The sequence below is a fragment of the Micrasema longulum genome, unplaced genomic scaffold (genome assembly GCF_059751315.1).
Source record: "Micrasema longulum isolate JH-2025_06_02 unplaced genomic scaffold, ASM5975131v1 h1tg000605l, whole genome shotgun sequence".
Taxonomy (NCBI): domain Eukaryota; kingdom Metazoa; phylum Arthropoda; class Insecta; order Trichoptera; family Brachycentridae; genus Micrasema; species Micrasema longulum.
Window position 1 is genome coordinate 469,172 of NW_028277801.1, and position 21,398 is coordinate 490,569.

General features: G+C 31.5%; 1 protein-coding gene across 1 annotated transcript in view; it reads left to right on the top strand.

The window, feature by feature from the left end:
• Positions 1–20,044, top strand: part of LOC148280223 (uncharacterized) — a 34,182-nt gene extending 14,138 nt beyond the window's left edge. Inside the window, exons 8-13 of the mRNA XM_088228715.1 lie at positions 1,422–1,555; positions 2,062–3,357; positions 4,344–4,492; positions 6,738–6,796; positions 7,222–7,599; positions 19,344–20,044. Of these exons, the coding sequence (XP_088084841.1) occupies positions 1,422–1,555; positions 2,062–3,357; positions 4,344–4,492; positions 6,738–6,796; positions 7,222–7,599; positions 19,344–19,481 (2,154 nt within the window). The 3' untranslated portion in view covers positions 19,482–20,044. The remainder of the gene's footprint in view (positions 1–1,421; positions 1,556–2,061; positions 3,358–4,343; positions 4,493–6,737; positions 6,797–7,221; positions 7,600–19,343) is intronic.
• The last annotated feature ends 1,354 nt before the right edge of the window (positions 20,045–21,398 follow it).

A 21,398-nucleotide genomic window follows, 5' to 3' on the forward strand; every position in this document is an offset into this window, starting at 1 on the left:
GATTATTACAAAGTGAAACGAAATTTTAGAGCATATGTCTTTCAAAAAATAGTAAATAAATAGTAAAAATCAGATCTGCAAATGATTTTTATGCCGGAAACATCAAATTATAAGTGGCTTTTTTTTTCAAGTTTAATTTTCACAAATATTTACACAATAGTCTTAAAAAAAAGTCCGGCTGAATTGTAAGCATACAACTCGTCAGCAGGGTCTTATATATTGCTTCAATTGTTTCATACTTGCCTACATTAATAATAATTTTATTTGAAAAACATTACATACTACAGTAAAACCTCGTTTTTACGTTCCTCGATTTTATGTTTTCCCGCTTTTTATATTTTTCCTTACCCCTGTTTTATGTAAAAAAAAATCGGAATTCATTTCTAAAATATGTGGTTCCAGTTATGTTCAATTTGTTACCAAACAATCTGAGATAATGGCAGTTGAAATGTTGTGTTGCCATACTAAAAAAAGTGATACCATATAAACAAAATTTCCCAGTATTTAGGGAAAAAATCGTTATACGCATTTATGCAAATTAAAATGTTTATTTTCTTGTTTTTAAGGTTAAGTACCTACATAAAATTATTTAAACATGTTTTTTTTTGTAATTCAATAAAAAAAACACATTGTGGTATTGATAGAAAATATACTAAATATTTTTTGATTATATCATTGGTAAATATGAATAATCTTAGAATTTTTCTGCAGTAAATTTAGTATAGTCTTGTTCAATAATTATATTTTAATATTATTTTTTTTCCATACATTTTTCATTTCCTCACTTTAAAGTTTTCCTCAGTTTTACACTTTTTTTGTTGCTCCCTTGAAAAACGTAAAACAGGGGTTTTACTGTATATGTATTTAAATTTGATTAAGACTGTAACAGTAACCGCTGGTTGGTAGTTCCTTCGACAGCCATGTCCCCGGGCCTGGGGGTAATTAAGTGATTCTCTGAAAGCAAAATTCCCTTAACTGACAAGATGAATTTAAGGGAATGGGAAGGTTTAGTTTAGTGTACAAAGGATATGCATCCTCAATGGGGCATCCAAACAACGCGTGGTCTGTGCATTCCTCGTCAAGGCCGCACTCACACCGAGGACTGTACACAATAGTTTATTCACAATACAGTGGCCAATCCTCAGTCCGATAATATTGAAGACGATTCTTTAAGACAATTTGTAGGCATGATACCAGGGTGAGGGTCGGATTAAATTTTGCATATTTTTGTATCGAATTCCCTTGTTTGAATTAGTGCCTCAACATTCTACGCATATAATGATTCAAGTTAGAGTCAATACTAATTGAATCGGCTCTGATCAGTTTATTTCTACTTGGTGTTCATAGAAATGATTAAATTTTATCTCATCTGATGTCTGATTTTCAGAACTAATATTTTTTCAATCGATATGTTCTTTTAGACTCAAGATCCAGAAGAGCGAGAGTACCGCGCCCGACTGCGTGAACAAGCCGACATGCGAGCCCGTGTTCTACAAGCTAAGGAGAGGCGGCGACGTCGAGATGCCGCTTCACGTCACGTTCCTTCTGATGCAGGGTAAATATTTACAATATTAGTTTTTGTTCCTATAAGAATAACATGCAGTCACATAATAGAATTATCCGAAAATTAGTCATTTCGCGCGCTGTGGGACAAACGGCATGCATGACGTTTTGGCGCCAAATTTTTAAGCAATGATTATTAGAAGCGCAGTCGGCGTGCGTAACGCGTGACTTCAAAATGACGTGATGCCAACTGCGAGCCGTTTTGTATGTGCTCATTTTTCAAACCGAAAATTATAAATGAGAGTTTGCTTTGATTACATTTATATTTCCGTTATCAATATCGTAAAATTGTATAAATCCACTCTAAATATATATTATATTTTTAACATTATTTCCGACTTGTGAAAATACTAATGACAATTACGTTTTTCAATGTGATTGCAGGGTGATGTTTTTTAACAAGAACTTTTGAATAATTCTTTAAATTAAGATGTACACATATCTTCCGCTTCAAGTTAGTAGTATACATGTAAATAATATAATTATTCCTTTTTGTAGTGTCGAAGGCAGTGACCGTCCCATTTCTCCAAAACCACCCACCGAGAAAGATATCCGAAGTTACGAAACCTCCAGAAGTGACGCATACAGAGATGCTCCATCCAGGCAAGCCGATAACCGGACTGACGTTCTGCACAGGAGCCAAGATTACAGGAGAGATGAACGGAGAGATACTAAGGCGTATCAAGACGACTACAGGAAGGACGCGTACAGGGCGGATGATGTAAGGAATCAATCTTCCTACAGACAAGACGATAGAAAGGAACAACCTAGAGAGTACAGAGCTGATGATAGAAGAGATTACAGGCTGGATGACAAAAAAGATGCTTCTTACAAAACGGATGAAAGGAAGGATCAAGTATATAGGCAAGATCCGCAAAACTATACAATGGAAGAAAGGAGAGACTACGATCGCAATTACAGAACAGATGATAGAAGAGATCAAAGGGATCAAATCCCCCAGAGACAGGAGCCAGCCAGTTTTCCCGTCAATGACAGAAGAGATTTCAAAGTAGATGAAAGAAGAGACGAATATAGAAAAGATGACCGGAGAGACCAACCATATAGAAGTGAAGACGTTTATAGGGACGATAGAAGAGTTCCCGCTAACTATGATAAAAGAGAGCAGGTGTACAGACAGGACGACAGAAGAGAACCCGCGTACAAGATAGACGATAGGCGAGAGCAAACCTACAGAACTGAGGATAGAAAAGATTACAAAGATGAAAGAAGGGATCTGTATAAGGATGACAGGAAAGAACAAGCAGTCTACAGACAAGATGATGCCAAAAGAGACAATTATCAAAAACAGGAAGACACAAGAACAGAACAAAGATACGACGACAGAAGAGATGTTAAATATGACGATCGAAGAAAAGACAGAACAGACGACATTAAAGATCACAACTCGGAACTAAAAAAAGATCATCCTCCAAAAGACATGAAGCCGGTTCCCAAACAAGAAATCAAATCGGCAAATAAACCCACGTTCAGTGAAGAAGACATTCTTTTGGAGGGCGATGGAAAAAGGGAACCCACACTTGATGAAATGTTAGAAGATGATACGCTTCGACTTAGTCCTGAAGAAGAAGACTTATTGCTTAGTGAAGGGGAATCCCATACCCCTCCTCCTGTTGACAGGACTAAGGCTATGAAGAAGGTGGCACCAGCCAAAAAGCCGCCATCCGTTGTACCTGCTAAACCAGCTCAAGCCAAGGTGGAAACTAAAGCTCGTGCTAAAGTGGCTCCAAAGGTGACTCCTGCACCCAAGTCACTAACTCCACCAAGAACAACCAGGTATGTTGTTTTTATGACTCATCCACTGATGTATAACAAATGGACACATTTTGCCTTACCTCAACAATAAAAAAAAGAGAGCAAATTTAGGTACACATGCTTATATTAGTGAATGTAAGAGATATGCATATTTACTTGGTTCATATTAAATCTCTGTGTAACTTGTTACCATAGTTTTGACACTGACTGCCAGTGTTATTATTTATATACTTTTTAATTGTGAGAAATGATGTGTCTTTTATTTTGACGCACTCGAGTTCTGGTTCTTTTCACACATAGAACTGTGACATGTTTCTTTCTTCTTTTTTGTGTGGATAATTTTTGACGGATATGCAGCCGCCTTTGTGCACATTTCAAGGGGAACATGGATGTTCGAGTGTGTTCTTTAACATGTTTTTAAATGTAATGCAACTCAATTTGATCCCCAATGAGGATGTTCAGTGTTATGGGAAATTATATGTAAAAAATGGTTTCTTAGACGGGATAAAAATTAGACCATTTTATTGTATGGTGAAGTTTTTCAAAAATGTATTGACAATGATTTTAACCAATCAATTATAATGTTGTTATCGCAACGGGCAACAGTTTTCTATTTTCCGGCGTACCCATGTTTTTCAATGTTTAGTGTGTTTTGATGTTCAGCGGGTACGAACTGTTTGTCTTTTATATTGTACGGGGTTCGCCTTTTAAATGTCAGAAACACTCATGACTTGAACTCATGACGTTGATCAATTTTTCAATAGGGATTTTAAAAATTACAAAACTCTAAAAAATCATAGCCATGATAATATTGAGGTAGTATTTTTTTTTTGTCCTAGCTTTAATTTGATTTAATTTTATTTTATTAGTGCCTGTATTTATTATAAGAAATTGTATTTACCATCGCTAGAATGGACTATAAGTCCGTCAAATAAATAAATATGATACATAATTATTCTTTTTGTCTTCGTTCGATAGTCAAATAATGAATAATTTATTTTTTCTAGTCTTAAAAGGGCAGTTCCTGCTGAAGGGAAGCAAGATCTCCGCAACAAGTTAGCTAGAGGAGGTGAGGAAACATCCTCTGCCTCATCCAACACAACGGCACAACGCAAGAAAATCGTCTACGAAGGAGACAAAGACAAATCTGATAAAGGTAATATATAATCAATATAATTATAATACAAATATAAACACTTTGTTTTTAACCACTTATTATTTATTTACTTACCACCGGTTTTAGAGCTACACGTCCTTCGGTCTAATTTTAAAACAAGTGTAAATGATCAAATTGCAATCCCCCTCACCTATCACCACATACCTCCTCAAACAAAAAAGAGTTTATTTATTTATTAGTTTATAAACGCCCGGATATTTACAATATTTAGTTAAGAAGTACATTAAGTATTATAGCAATTGACATAAAATAGAATCATGATTATTTCACTAATATGTTAATAATTATACAAAAAAAGAAAAAGGATTTAAGTTAAGATGAATAGAAATAAAAAAGAGGAGAATTGAGGGGATGGCCATTTGATGGAAAGGATGACTAATTTAATAGCAGCTGGAGTTTTATTTTATTACCTCCGTATGTATTAGACTTAAAGCACTTACAAATATAAAATATAATTTGTATTAAATTCTCAATTATGGCTCTGAGAGCCAAAGGAACTTAAGCGACATATAGACAGTTTTTGACAAAATGGCTTCCAATCATTTATTACTTTTTAAAAATAAAAAAAATGACTGCGGTTAATGTTACAATTTTTTCTCAAGAAAAATGAAAAGGAAACACTTAAATTATTTAAACTGACGGCTCGTACGAACACACAGATTTTTTTTGTTTATTTAGTTTCCAGATTTAATATTGGCGCTCGAGTTAGTGCGGCCTAAAATATTGCTTAACCGGTTAAGTGCCATAAGCAAGTTATCGCTCACTTCGTTTTCGTGCTCTGAGGGCCGGTCATACAAAAATAGCACTTAAAGACGTGCACCTTTGTAGGCAATTGTAAAGTATTCTCAAGGATTTTATAGTTTGTACACGTACGTACATCTGTTGGAATCTAATTATCGACTTGACAGCAGTTCAAATGAGACCTGTTTGATGTTTGACATGCATCGATTATGCACTCTATTTTGGGTGTCCCCTTTAGTATTGCGTATGATTTTTTTCAAACATAGTCTGTTGTAATATCTGATGCTTTTATTATATTATTTCACTGCGGTTTATTGTTTATTTATTTTCTTTGTATTATTATTTGTGGATAGAAGAAAGTGTGTTTTATATTAATCAATTTACAAGCAAATTTATTTTATCAATTGCACGAGTCCGTGTTTGTTTATTTCATAGTATTTTTTTTGTTATCGGGACCTAAATACAATGTGTTAATATTTGTCAGTTTTTAACAGTAATTTTCCCTACTTAAATAATAATTACTGTTTCTGTGGCTAAATCTTGCTTGAAATTAACTTACTGAAAATATATTTTTTTATCAATATCTCGGACTCAAAATAGATAAAGAATATGAATGTATTTATTTTAAAACTTTATATACATATACAGTTTACATACCTATGCATAAGGGCGGGCATAAGTTGCCTTAAGGCAACTTCTTACCTGCCCAATATAATGTTATTGATACATTATAATGTTTTCATCATGAAACAAAACATTGTATGTATGATGTAAAAATTGTCTGAAGAAATAATGTATGAAGTATATAATGTATGCACTTCTAATAAACATTGCGTATAAGTTTGGCGCCAAATATGTCATACATGCCGTTTGTCACAGAGGGCGCAAAATGTCGCGTTTTCTATGCAATATGCATATTTTCAACCTTGGTAGAAAAATTATCTGACATTGCATGAAAAAAAAAATACCGTTACCATCGTAATTTTTTGCTTATTAAACAATGTAAATAATAAAAAAACATGAAAAGACCCTATCGTACTTCGATAAAGAAGGATATTATGTAGATCTGAAACCGGTCAGTAATTACATAAATAATAAGTCATTAAAAACAAGGTGTTTTTATTTTAATTATAGTAAAACTTCAATTATCCAGAGTGCCAATTTTATTGCTTTTGAAATAATATAGTGAATTGTAATTATATTATAAACTGGCTTAATCACGTCCAACAATGTTACTTGCACAGTTAAAATTAAAATTAGAAACTTCTCGTTTCTTTTTTATTTCCTGATAACGATTTAGATAAATGGAGTTCTACCGTACATTATAATGAATAACCACAAAGTTAGTGCTTCAAGTATACATTTAATATTATTTATCATTATAAATATTGGATTCGGCAAGCAGCACTTTGCAGAGTACACCTATTGGCTTTTCTAAATCTAAATATGATAAAATAAAAAATTAATAATTTATTTTTTTTAGCTGACAAATCTCGTGAAGATTCACCCAACAAATGGAGATCCACATTCACGGAACAAAAGGTAATTTAAATCCGATGTCACTTTATTGGTACACCAAATGCAGAATATCTCTGTCCCTTACATAAAAGTAGGGTGATTAGTCTTATGCTTCAGGTGTAAGTCCTGGGAGCCACCTTTAAAAAAAACCACTGTAAAACCATCTTTTATATCAATACTTCATATTTATCTTGCTCGGAGTCGAACCCGGGACCTCAAACATGATAGGCGAATGTGCTGACCACTTGACTACAAAACGGACTTATTTCTTAGATTTTCTAAATTTTGTCATCGAGTCCAAAACACGAGTCAAAGATTCTGCCCCAGGAATCAAACCTGGAACCTCAAGCATGGTAGGCCCAACCGCCAACCACCGAACTTACCTGACCTAACCTTTTTATTCGGCAGGAATTTGTGATTCTGTTTTTTGATGTTTTGTTTTATTTTAGTTGGAGCGTACTGCTCCGATCGCCGCCCGTGCGATTTCGGCCGTGATCCGAGATTCAAACAGCAAGCGAAAGGTTTTACCGCCGCAAAACCCCAAACCGCCCGTGCCCTCTGAGAAACCCACCAAGGAACCCAACGAGACCTCGGACAACAAGGGCGGGCTCTTCAGCGGACGGAGAGTGGTCATCGGCCAGACCGCTAAAGCACCTAACAGGGTCGTCCTCCCGAGGAAACAGCCCCTGGTCATCGTCGAGAAAGAAACCGAAGACTCGGTTGACTACGACGAACCGAAAGACAAGGATTGCGTCGCGATTGTCAATGGTCTCCCACCCGGAATGACTAAAGCAAGACTTCTCTCACTCTGCGGACCCGAAGTGGAGGTATCTACCAAATATCAAATGTTTTCCGTTTATTATTCTAGTTTTAAAACACTCGATCGATCCCTGATGGCATTCCCTTAAAAAAAATCCAATGTATGTGTTTTAATTTTTATATTTCCGGGACTTTATGCTGGAGTTACCCGTTTATTAGCAATTGTTTAAAATGTTTTCATTACGAGAAGGAATTACATGTGTTGGCTGCAAACCAACCCCTATTATTGAAACAAGAAGATATATTATATTGATTAAGCTTCAAACCGCAATTATTGAAAAAGCGGTTTCATTATTTCAAATGTTTTTTTTAACCAATTACGTAGGTTTTACACATATTCTAGCAAGTAGTATTTAAACCACAAATTCCTTCCAAACCTTATTGTCAGATTGTGTATAAGACCCACACAATTGGTTAAAAATACATTAAAACTAATCAAACCACTTCGATTGAAACACGATTGATATTCTAGTAAATTATTTTTTCATTCCTTCATTCTCTAATGAGTATAAACATAAATAACTTTTTATTTAATTAATCAAAATTTTTAAGCTATCTACTGATATTTTTCATTTTCAATACTGACCATTTCTCAATTTATTTCGAAATTGATATAGAATTGTAATGAGTGTATCGATGCGTATGCCATTTGCACTTTTAAACACATACAGAGGAATGTGAAAAAATGCTCAACTGTATAGCTATTCTGTTGTTTGTTTTGATGTTATAAAATATATTGTAGATTTTTAATCATGACTACATATGGACTGAAACCTTTCTCCAAAATGGTATACAGCAGAACCTCTATATTTGTCAACCCCCATATCGTATCATTTGATAGTCGCCACATTTTTATGACAATTTTGTTCTCCCGTATTCGTTAGTATTTTCCATATACATCCTCAATCCTCGCGGCGCTGTGACCCCATGATCTAAATTGGAATTACTGTTGGCCGTTTGGTTTTAAATTGATAGGTACTCTCGTTTTTAACGTTAGCCTTCCTCTTCTTTCGCTTTTACCTCTGTGTATATCTATTTAGCATAAAAAAGAAATTTAAGTGTTTTTTTTTCATTTTTGTACCACTTCTAGAAGTTGGAAACAGATTAACTGAATTTCAGTTGTTTCTTATAATAAAAACGGCTCCCCAGGGAGTTGAATCCAGTCCTTAAAATATTGTTGATAAATCCACCTGGTCCATGAAGAAGTATAGAAATGGAAAAAATTACTTAGTGTGTAGGTGAAATAATTCAATTAGATGTTTCAGCTCTTTAACTTCACAAACACCAACAGATGAAAGAATTGAAGGAATATAGATGTTCGAATATGGGCAGAATGGTGAATGTTACACAGTGTGTAAAGTGGCCACTTAAATCAGCTATTGACAGGTCATAGGCCCTGTAGATGTCTAGACTTCTATATTACCTTCTCTTAAATGTTCTTCATCTCTGTTGTAATATGTTAAGGAAAGAATTGTTTCTACATTCATAAAATGTAATATTCGTTCGACCCCAGGGCCCCGTTTACTATAGGAAGTTAACAGAGTTATCTATATCGACTGTCTATAAAGAAAAATCGATATTTGTGTACGAATTTTAGTATTTGCATGAACATTTGAAGTATCTTCATCGGTAACGTATACTTGATCATGTTTAAGAAAAAAATGTATGCATATTCTGCTTTTCATTCAGAAAACTTAATTTTACTTTGTAGATAAAATTGAAGATAAATGTTAATTTCCCACTGTAATCGGGGCCCAGGAATGGGTTAATTATAAATATAGAGGTTCCATTGTATTTTCAAAGCCGAGTGTTCCAAATGTTAACTGATTTAAGGTTATTTTTCTCCTTAGTTTAGAATTATTCTCTTTGTGATTTTCCCATGTAACGGACAAGAAATGTGTTATTTATAATAGTGTAATTTTAAGTCATACATACGAAATAGTAATTAAGTATTAATATAATAGTTCAAGATCTTCAGTTCCTGTCATCGATCATCGTGCTGTCACCGTGAATATTAGTAATAATTTTGAATATGCGTATTCATTTTACAAGATCTTATTAACTTTAAAAAAATTATGTTCCTCGAAAGTGTGATATTATGCATTGTTCAGTGTGTTCCAAAACACAATTTCCGTTCCTCTGGAAGTTTTTTTTAATTACCAAAAGATACATAATATTTAACTTAAAGTGCTTCTAACCACCCTCGCTTGTTGATGTTATATTTCCAAATGATTACCTGAATGTGTTTGAATCTATATATGCTATACATCACATTATGCCATGTGGTGGATATATCTTTCATATTAATTAATAGTTTGCAGAAAACTTACCATGAGCTTTGTTGCAAGGTTGCGTGTTTGAATAAAATGAAAGACATCACCAACATTTTGATTTTGAATTTATTAAAAAATAAATTACGTAAAAATAACCATTCAATTCTGAATTAAGACGGATGTGCCTGTAGTCACGTCTGCAAACACATATTCAACCAACAGCGAACGGGAGAGGTCTGTTGGTTTGGGAGACGGAAGATTGTCATGTACGCGCTAATCTATGGTAGCCTGGTTGGCGTTTAACTGTGTTGTTTAACGGCCAGGCAGTCGCATACCATATTTATTTCATGTAGTATTTCAATAATTTTAATTTTGCATGTTCTTGTCACTGTCTAATATCAGAATTGAGTTTTAATTTTCCAAATGATCACATTTTCACACCTCAAAACATTGACATACATATGCATAATTTAAATAATTTTATCTATTTTCATTATATCTACATATCGATCATACATGTTTGTCTATGCACTTACATATTTAAATTTCTCTCTATTTTTAAAAATCACTTTATGAAACTGATCAAACTTGATATATTATTTTATTATGTCTGCTTTAATGGATATGAAACATAGATGATCACCACTTAATATTAAATAAGATACATGTCTAAAATGTTTTGTAAAAAAATGTAAAGTATAGCTAAACTTTTTTCTTACTTATTATTAAACCCGTATGACATACTTACACGTAGTGGAAAAATGTATTATTTATTAATTTTATTGTGTTAACATGTAACACCAATCAATTTGGCATTCGCCTCTTGCCGAATACGGCTTCTACAAATAATTTAGAATACATATTTTTGTGTAGAGGTGGGCAATTCAACAGCTATCTCCTTCCATATGTTTTGGGACATGGTTGTTGACCTGAGTAATTAGCATCTCATGCCTTTCATATGTTTATTTGTAACCCATACAACTATTTCACTCCAATGCCATCAACATTGTATTTTGCACTTGTTTCGGCTACATATGAACGTAAAATCTGTTGACTCTTATGCTAAATGCACTTTTGTGTGTACCTACATGTATATTACGTAAATACATATGTATTGTTGCTCTTGAAATTCTATTCTTACCATTAATGAGAGTTAACATGTAAAGTAATGCTGATCATATTTGCAACTTAACACGTTCGCGGCCATGCCGGCCATAGATGTCAAAATTGTGTCTCTAGTTTAGGACTTGACGGCTATAGGTGTTAGTCTAAAAGACATCAGTAATGAAAATATTGCTATAGTTATGCGAAACTGAAGTAATTATATGGTAGAAGGAGGTCCCTATAAAAAGCAGTGAGCAACAAAAGTGTGAGTTATATTAGTCAAATAAAATTTACTTTAAACCATCAACTACAGTCAAATCGGAAATGAAATATTAAAAAATAATAGAGTTATGTTGTGTGTCCATACGAGTGGATCCTATGTGGAAAAATTGTCCTCGAACGTCTTAAATATATTTATAAATAAATATTTACATGTTAATGTAAGAATTTTTTTATAACAGTGTTATTTTTAATGAATATTTTTTACTATGTATCAGAGCACTCCTATTTAAATTATCTAAAATATATGCATGCATATTATATATTTTTACAGTACAGTAAAACTCCAATTATCCAGATTAATGAGTGCCAAATGTTATCACATAAAAACTGACTTAAATACGTCCAGCAAAATTAATTGCTTTGACGAAGAAACGCTCCTGTCGTCAACGCCCTTTATTTTTTATTTCGTTACGAAGATCCGGTTGTTTGGCAATCCGGATGACTGGAGTTTGAATAATCAGTTGTAGATGAAAGTAGTGATGAAATATTAATCTTGTATTTAAAAATACATTATTTAAATTTCACCCATTGATGCATCAAGAAGCCTCCCCTCTTTCAATAAATTATGAAACCAAATATTAAGTTATATTAATGTTATGAATAGATAATGTTTTAAATATTTGTATTCCATCTTATGTTACTGTAGCTGTGGACTGTTAGGAAAGGTGTCGCTTCTCTGTAGGGATTTATTCTTGAAAAAATACATTTTAAATTAAGAGGGCTCTGGTGATGCAGGAATCTGATGAACATGACTGTTGTTTCTGGGGCTAAGTGAGCAGGGCAGGAGGAAGAGAGCAGAAGAGAGGAAGAGAATTTCACTGCCTTATATAGCCTCTGGGTAGCTCCACATATAAACCAAAATACGCATTTAATGCACCGGAACCTACCCATAGAGGAACACCAAATCTAAATAATATTTATCATGACACTTGTATAGAATGAATGTGTGTTGTTTCTGCATAATCTCGTAAGTTTACCAATTGTTTATGCCCACAAAATACTATTACAATGACCCATATCTTCTTTCTATTTTAAAAATATGTGTATACATATTTTTAAAATAGAAAGAATTTTATTGAATTCATTTGAATTGTTTAAAACTAGTATAGCTTGGATACAATACACCAAAGAATCTAACTCCAATATATGTACATGTATGTAATTTGTATAGCACCATTTTTGTGAAAATCACCTTAGTAAGTATCCCAACACGTCTTGCAGCTCTGTACATAGCGCATGGATGGTTGAGATTCTAGTTTGTCATTTCCACTTATAGAATTTAACAGCAGATATGAGCTAGATTACAGCACGTCTCGCAACTACAGAGTGCATGGACGGTATGAAATCTAGCTCCCATTTAAAAATGAACTTTTTAGTTTTCTGTTTTTTTTTTTATCAGTTACAAATAAGAGCTGGATTACAACATGCCCTGCAGCTACAGGGCGCATGGATGGTTGGAATTATTTACCCTATTTATTAAAAGTAGAAATGAAATTCTACTATATTATATTATAAGTATTGTCATTGTGCATATTTCAAATATTTGTAACTTTTTTTAAAACTGCTTATTATCCAACACTGTTTTAAGTATGTCCAAATATTTGCAAACTGACTGGATTTCCTCCCTAGGGAGTTATTTAGATCTAACTTTGTCGCAACAGAGAGGGAAAACATTATTGAAAAGGGATTATGGAAGTCTAGACATTTACAGGGCTTATGATTGTGACAGGTCATAAGCCGTGTAAATGCCTAGACTTCCATATTCACTTCTCAAAAATGTTTTAACATAGATAACTGAATTTCAAAAAGGGTAATAAGCACAACTTTGTTGCAACAGAGGGAAAATATTTTTGAGAAGCGAATATGGAATTCTAGGCATTTACAGGGCTTATGACCTGTCACAATCGTAAGCCCTGTAATTGCCTAGACTTCCATAATCCCTTCTCAAAAATGTTTTCCCTCTGTTGCAACAAAGTTGTGCTTATTACCCTTTTTGAAATTCAGTTATCTTTGTGTTTTTCCATAATCTTTGGCAATAGTTTTGTTTTATCGAGTATAAATTACAATTATTGATACTGTAATCAAAATATATGTGCATGATCCATTTAAGAACGTCGGGATTATTTTATCAATTAATCTTTGAAGTATCCATAATGCTGTTTAATCTAAGCAAACATTGTTATTCTTTATTGTTAGTTTTGTGAATGAATTGCGTCATGTTATTATATTTATTCTTCTTATTTATTTTGTATGATCTGTATAAGTTTGTTACAAATATTAAATATTTGTTAACAAGTTAGTACTATAGATGAATTATTTTGTCTTTCAGTACAATTTCTGCCCATGCTTTTGTAAAATTTAAAAATATGTTTTGTATTATATATAAAGGTTTTTTGTCTAATTTTTCTAGTCTGATGTCACAATTCAGGTTTAAATTGTGCAAAGGTGTGGTAACGCTACAATGAGGAACTTCAGCCCTACGTGAAATTGGATACAAAAAATGTTTTCTTACGCGGGGTAAAAATTAGAGCATTAAATTGTACGGCAAAGTTTCTTGAAAATGTACAGAAAAAATAATAAAAAATATTTTGATAAAAACGCACTACTTTAAATGACGTCACTGGTTCATGTGAATCAACCTATGATCTGAGAGCTATGGAAGATTTCCGGTCTGCTTGTCGCTTCTGGACCAATAGGAAGAACTGAATGAGAATAAGCGGAAATGAACCTCTGACGTCACACGCCGAGTTATTTCAGAAATACAAAACTTTAAAAAATCGTAGCGCCGATAATACGATATGTATAAATTAAAAAAAAAAAAAATTGACTTAGTTTAACAGTCTATTAACAAATAAAAAAATTTAAAAAACCACTGAACTTCCTCATTGAATGATAATCATAAAGCATACAATATTAGTATTAATTATTCAATTAATTTGTTATCTCAAACATATGAACCTTGTTTAGGACAAACGCTTCAAACCAGAACTATGGAAAAATCTGTTTCATTGTTTTCAATCAGTTTTTAACCAATTATGTAGGTCTTATACATATTTTAGCAAGTACTATTTAAACTTTAAACACCTATTGACACTATCTTTTTGTCAGAATGTGTATAAGACACGATTTAGTTACGCATTAAAACTAATAAAAGCCCCTGTGACCGAATTTGTGGTTTGAAGCCTTCGTTCTAAACATGGGTGATATGTGTAATATTTAGATGTGTTTTTCAAATTGAGTTGTATACTACTGAAGAAGATTTATATCCAAAACGTTTAATGTGCACATGCTTTTTTTTGTTTTTAATCTTGCTATACATAATATTCCATTTTAGACTTTGACAATTCTTCCCAGCAAGATAAATCAACTTGAAAATGAATTATTGATATGTATTTAATAAAAATGACAATTTAATTTAAGGACCCATTTGCTTGTTGTAATCCCTTTTATTATCTGTATTATAAAAATATGTTTCTATTGTAGATAATTTTGCACCAATTAATGAATATATTTTTTAATAAAATATGCTCGGGCATTCGCTGGACCTGTGATTAATACATGGTATCTTTATATCTACGCTATTGTCTTAACACTTTCCTCTTAGTGCATAAACGTGTGTTAACCCATTAAGATGTTGTTTTTTTTTTAACAAACTATTTTTAGTTTAGAACAATATAAATAAACTATGTTAAAAACATAATAGATTACTTTATAAATTAAGACTTTTCCTCCACTCATAAGCCAGGCTCTTTAAAGACCTAAACTTGGAGGACTAGAACTAATTTACGGAGACCTGACACAATATATTTACTCGGGACCCAGTGTTGACTGACTCCCATTTTTTCCGAATAAGAACAGGAATGCATTATGAATTAATTTTATCGTTACAAAATAATAAAACTGGCACAAGTGTCTCATAGTTTATACATTTGGATTGGTTACGCACTACGAGTCAGACTCATCTGTTGCAATGGGTTAATTTAAACAACCCTTAAACTTAATTCAAGAAATCTGTGTTTATAATATTCTACACACCGTGATTAACTGTTTCTCAATCAAAGGGGTACCCAATAGGAAAATAGTGCTTGTGATATTACTAACTTTGTTTTTTGGGTTTTTAGGTTATAAACCTGAGGTTGAGTTCAGGCTCGGTATCAATTTTTTTTCCATAATATTTATTCACCTTAAATGCATGTTTCTCTCACTTAAAAAAATAGTACATATTTGTTTCAGATTGTCTACAATTTTATGGAATTCATAAACTTGTTTAGTTTTAAGTTTCACCTATTTTATTACATAAGTTAAAAATGCCATCAGGGATCTTAAATATTTGTCAAAATATCAATTGTGATTTTTTATATTGACGTAATAATTAGATTGTGTTTCTGAATCTGCCGCTATACGTATTTATGATTTTATCTTTCTATGTGTATTTATTTATTCAATTTTTTTTTATCGATAGATGTTTTTCAAAATATATCTTGCACTGATCAAATTTGTAGGTTCTCTTTTTTTCATTTTTCTAGTCGTAAGATGTTTCTCACCTTGAATGAACAAATTTGCATGCTATAATTAATTTTAAGAATAACTAAATTGTGAAATGTTTTTAATTACGGTGACATTTGGAATTTGACTAAAAAAAATCTAATTACAAAAATAAAATATGTATATAGTTTTATTCCACTTTTATTTATAATTTTTACCAGTGACCGGTTTCATCGTGACCGACATCGTCAGACTGGTGGGAGACTTAACAATTTTTTTTGTTATATTATATACAAGCGCAAGCAAGGGTTGTAAATCATGATTTTATATAATGGAATAAAAGAGTTCAAATTAAAATAGTTTAAGTATAAAGTAATAACAATTGTATGAATTTAAGTTTTGTTTGAATGTATATAATGAAAACAGATGTAAATTATATAATTTTATGAAGTTTTATAATAAAAATGTATTTGAATTATATGTATTATAAAATGTATTTACACTACATTTAAATTATATGTATGTACACTTGTATATAACATAGAAATTTGATTAAGTCTCCCACCAGTCTGACGACGAAACCTGGTCACTGGTAATGATTATAAATAAAAATGGAATAAAACTATAAACATATTTTTATTATTATATATCAATAGAAAAACTCAATCTATTAATAAATCTAAGTTTAATTTAAACTCACCAAAGTTTATAATTTAACCTGAAGTATAACAAAATAAGCACCAGTAGGTAGGTTCTTTTTATTTTATTTTTTATATTACCTCATCCCCATGATTGTCACGTCTTACTAATTCTAGGTTTATTAAACAATTTATTATTATTATCACAACTTTAGAAGTGATTACTGAGGTAATATAATTAATTTGTTTGTGTTTTTTTTCAAATACACTGAACATTGTGGTATGTATGTGATATTTTTATGGTTTGTTCTCAAGTCAATTGACAAAAACAACTATTAATTCAATCTTGTATAATTTACTGTGATATTAGCAAAACCTTTGAAATTTAAAGTTCTACATAATTTAATAGGATATTTTCAATGCAAGGTTACCTTTTCCAAATTTATTGTGATGTTAATGGAACATTTCAAGTAATATTAGTAGGATTTGATGATTGATGAAACAAATCCCCATTCCGCCGCAATTTGATTCCTACTCTCAAATTCAAGTCATTTATATTTTTTTAAATAATAGTATGAAGGTAATCATATCTGTAATTATGCTGATAAATAAAATCTTCAACGTTTATTTCAATAATGAATCGACAAATTGTCACGAAAATCTGGTGAGTAGGTCTAGGTCTGAGGTTCGAATCCCACTCTTCCACAACTTGTTTTCTATTTTATAAAACGGTTATTTATGACTAAAAGAAAATGACCACATAATTGAAATATTTGGATATATGTATCATACAAACGTAAATATTAAAAAAATATGGATGTATTTAGGTGTATTGGTTCCATCTTGTACGATTTACTGATGTATTCATGAAACTCTTCCATCTTGTTTAATGGAATCATTCGAACCTTAGAGTCGGAGAAACATAACTTAGTTTTGCCTATTTTATAGGAGAGGTCAAAAACAAATCCAAAAAGTAGTAAAATAATGATGTGTTTTTCAACACTTAACATTGTTCTAAACTAACATCCATTGGTTTTAAAATGTCATCTGTTTAAAAATAGGTTGAATTTTTACTACTTTTGGCAATTTCTATAAAGTAGACAAAATCCGGTTACATTTCTCTGACCATAAGGAGTTGAATTTTAATGTGGGGTACTATTTCTGTGATATTAGTACATACGTATATATAACCGTTTAAATGCTCTTAAAATTTACTGTGATAAAAATGTAACCTATTTAATGCAGGGTTCCATCTTGTACAATTTGCTGTGATATTTTATAATTATTTTTTTATGATATTTCCTGCCGCTGTTCTGTAGAATTTAGTGTTTTACTTCTATGGAATAGTCAGTCTCGATTTTCTTTTTTTTCTGTGATATTAATGGAGCTTTTTAATGTTCCCATTTTGTAGAACTGTCGGAACATTTGTAGGGTATTGATTTATTGTGATATTGCAGTACATATTCAGAATACTGTTGGGCTTTGGGTAGGATGTATTAAAAGAGAAAAAAATATGTTTAGTATACTTATTCATTTTGTAATTTTCAATTGGTTTTGTAAAACTTGTGTTGGCTGGTCGGAGGACACCAGTTTTATACCAAAGTATCGAATTTTACAATATGTAAAATTTATTTACTCATATTTTTTTAAGATAAAATTTTGTGTAGTCCATCTACATACGCACTATACAATTGCTGAAATGTTTATAAAACTTTGTGTTGATATTTCAAAATTGCTTTAAAGTAGAAAGATATACAAATATTTTTTTTCTCATCATTTGGCAAATGTCTACAATCACGTTATGCAATAATTTATCTGCAACAAATATTTCTGTATGCAATTCTAACTCTCTACCCTATTATAATATCAATTTATTATATTTCTTAAATATATTTTTACTACCTATATTATTAAGTTATTTACTACTGATGAAGTATGTAATACGGCTAATTTTAGTTGGCATAATATATATTTTCAATTCACTCACTATGCTGTTTAGGAATTTATCACTTCTCTGGTAAAGACATACGTTTCTTAATCCAAACATCTAATTTAAAAGTATGTACCTATATTTTGAAATGTTTTTGTTACCACTTTTCTCTATGTTTAATATACATCCATTTAAATAACTGTAATATTTTACCAGGTGAAATTAAATATTGGTTTATTTGATGTTTATAAATGGTAAGGATGTTAATTCTGTCAGCCAGTCAACTAATGCATGAATGATTAACCTAAGTTTTAAATATGTTTACATAATAAATTGTGAAAACTGTGTTAAAATCCACTTACCTTCTATTTGAGAAAAATGCATTGCTGAGAATTTATTTTTGATGAATATTTATTATTTATTTTTAGTAATTCAACATGCATTTATCTCAAAATGAGGTAATTTTTACTCACTGCAATATGTTATGCCCATAAAAATATTGAATAAATATTAATGTTCTGTGAAATTTGGAACTGTGAATTGGTACTGGTTTAAAATTAAATGAATAATGAACTTATTAATTGCGGTGTAGGAAATCATTTTATAGCAAACTTTTTTCTACTCAAATTAATATAACAAATCCCAAAATTTAAATAAGCTTTACTTAGCATATGAAAAGTAAAAAAGTCATTATTGTGTCTTTAACATTAAACATTTGAAGCTATTTCTGTAAAATTACATGAATATTAAAAAAAAAAAATATCTCATTTAAAAAAATTAATAGCTTTAAACTGAAATAAATCTGTATTTTGTGTATGTATTTCCCACATTGTAGTAGATATATAAATACAATTATAATTATGCAGAAATTCAAATGAATGGATTACGTTGTAACATGTTGCAGTTTGTAGGATGTCCATGTATCTAGTGGGTTTTCACCGGTTAGCTGGCAGGCTTGGCATTTTTACACAGGATGTATGGTAATAACTAGAAGACGAGGACCATTGGTGTTGAGAGTTACGACAGTTGGGTGTTTCCAGCAGGTGAATATGACGGCACCAGAGGAAAATGGAGCAACTGTTCAGTTCAATTCTTCCGACGCGTGCAGCCGATTTGTCAGAAGATTTAATGGCCGCCTAGTAGCAGCTTGCTGCCTTAAAGTCAGACGGGCCACTTAAACCAAGCACCGGGGGGACAGAAGACTCAAGGCGTTTTTATTTTGCTAATAGTACTATATATATAAATATAGCTTTATATTCAAAGGGATCATTGTATTACCTTAGATTTTACCCTCTTAACATTGTCTTTTTCACTTTTACTTCATAAAACTAAAACCATATTTTTTAAAAAACATTTGATTATGTATAAATTAGTTGTATGAACTAATATTTTACCAGCTTTTGCAAAGCATTTTCTCAATGTTTTCATGATATAAATTTAAATAAAAGCAACATGAAATTGCTTACGAATTTGATCTTACTCTTCTCTGTTTAAGTTCTGCCTTTAGTATGAATAGTCATTTTTCAAAACATTGACGATAAAGTCCAATGATTCTAGTATCAATGAAAGCTGTGTGTAAAAAATAATACTTGTTTGGACTGAAATTTATTAATTATCTTGGCTTTTATACATAGTAAGTTTGTTAATTATTCCCACTTAGGCTGTTGGATTTAGTTTAGTTGCAAAATTGTATGCATATTTTTTTTTTTATTATACTCTGAATAAATCTGTGTTAAAATGACGAGATATTTTATTTTTCTATCCTGTAGTTTTTAATACTAAACACGTAAATCTGATGTCGTTTTGTTTGAAATAATTGGAAATAAAATAATAAATGAAAGCACCATCCTACGTTTTCCTTAATTTGACAACTTCTAATTTAAACACTTAAAGGAAATTCCTTTATTTATTGTGGTAAGTAACTGATGTAAATAATATTGGCTGAATTTTGTTGAGTACCTAATGGATAGTGCTTGACTACCATGTTGAGTTAGCATGTCACTCTTAATTCGGTGGTATTTAGGTAATGAGGTACATGTACGGAAGGTTGGGTGGAGAAATTAAAATTATGAAAAATATTTTAATTGCAGTAATAAAATTATTTAATGTCATCTAATTCGATGATACTATCAGGCAAATGAGTATATGTAACTTGTATAAAAATTGCTTTAAACAATATAGAAAAACCAAATATGATAAGATGCACAATATTACTTGATTGTTCCATCGACGGCAAGCAAACTGGAAATCTTCCATAACCCCTATTGGCTGATTCATATGAACTAGTGACGCCGTTCGAAGTAGTTTGTTTTTTTATTAAAATATTTTTTATTGTTTTATTTGTACATTTTCAGGAAACTGCGCTACAATTTAATGCTCCAAGAAAACATTTATTGTATCCAATTTAGACGTTACTCATTAGCTGATAGTTACATAACCTCTTTACTTAAATGCTGCAGAATTTTAATGGGATTTAACATCTGTATTTTATTTGCCTGTGAAAGGGTTTGATATAGAATTGACGTCGCTTAATATGCAACTGCCGATTAAAATTTAATTGTGTTGTGTTGTTTGTAAGTGTCGAAATACTGCTGGGATTAAAAGGGAATACGGTAGGATAACATTTCATGTGTAAGAAGTGAATTCACAAAAGAATTGGATTATTTTACTATCTGTCAGATCGTTAAATAAAACTAAGTGGACATTATGTTAGTATTGCCCTGACTACCCTGGTAGTCGATTTTTTTACCCAGTTTTTTTTATTAATAAACCTTAGTATAATATTAAATGGTATTAATTTACTTAATGATTTTTTTACATTTGCCTAATAAAAGTACCTGTTTCTTTTATAGTCCAGTCAGCAAAATATTTTTTGTGGTAAAATATAACATAGCATAACACAGAATTATCTTATACATGTGAATATTGTTCACGGTTTGGCAACATTACGCGGCCACTTCACGCATGCATGCAGGAGGGATGTCGGTAGAGGGGTATTTTTGGACACAGTACGATGTATACAAACTTGGTTCTACGCGCCTTCTGGTATACTATAATTCTATAGGGTTTGAAGAAATTACTAAAACAAGCCCTCC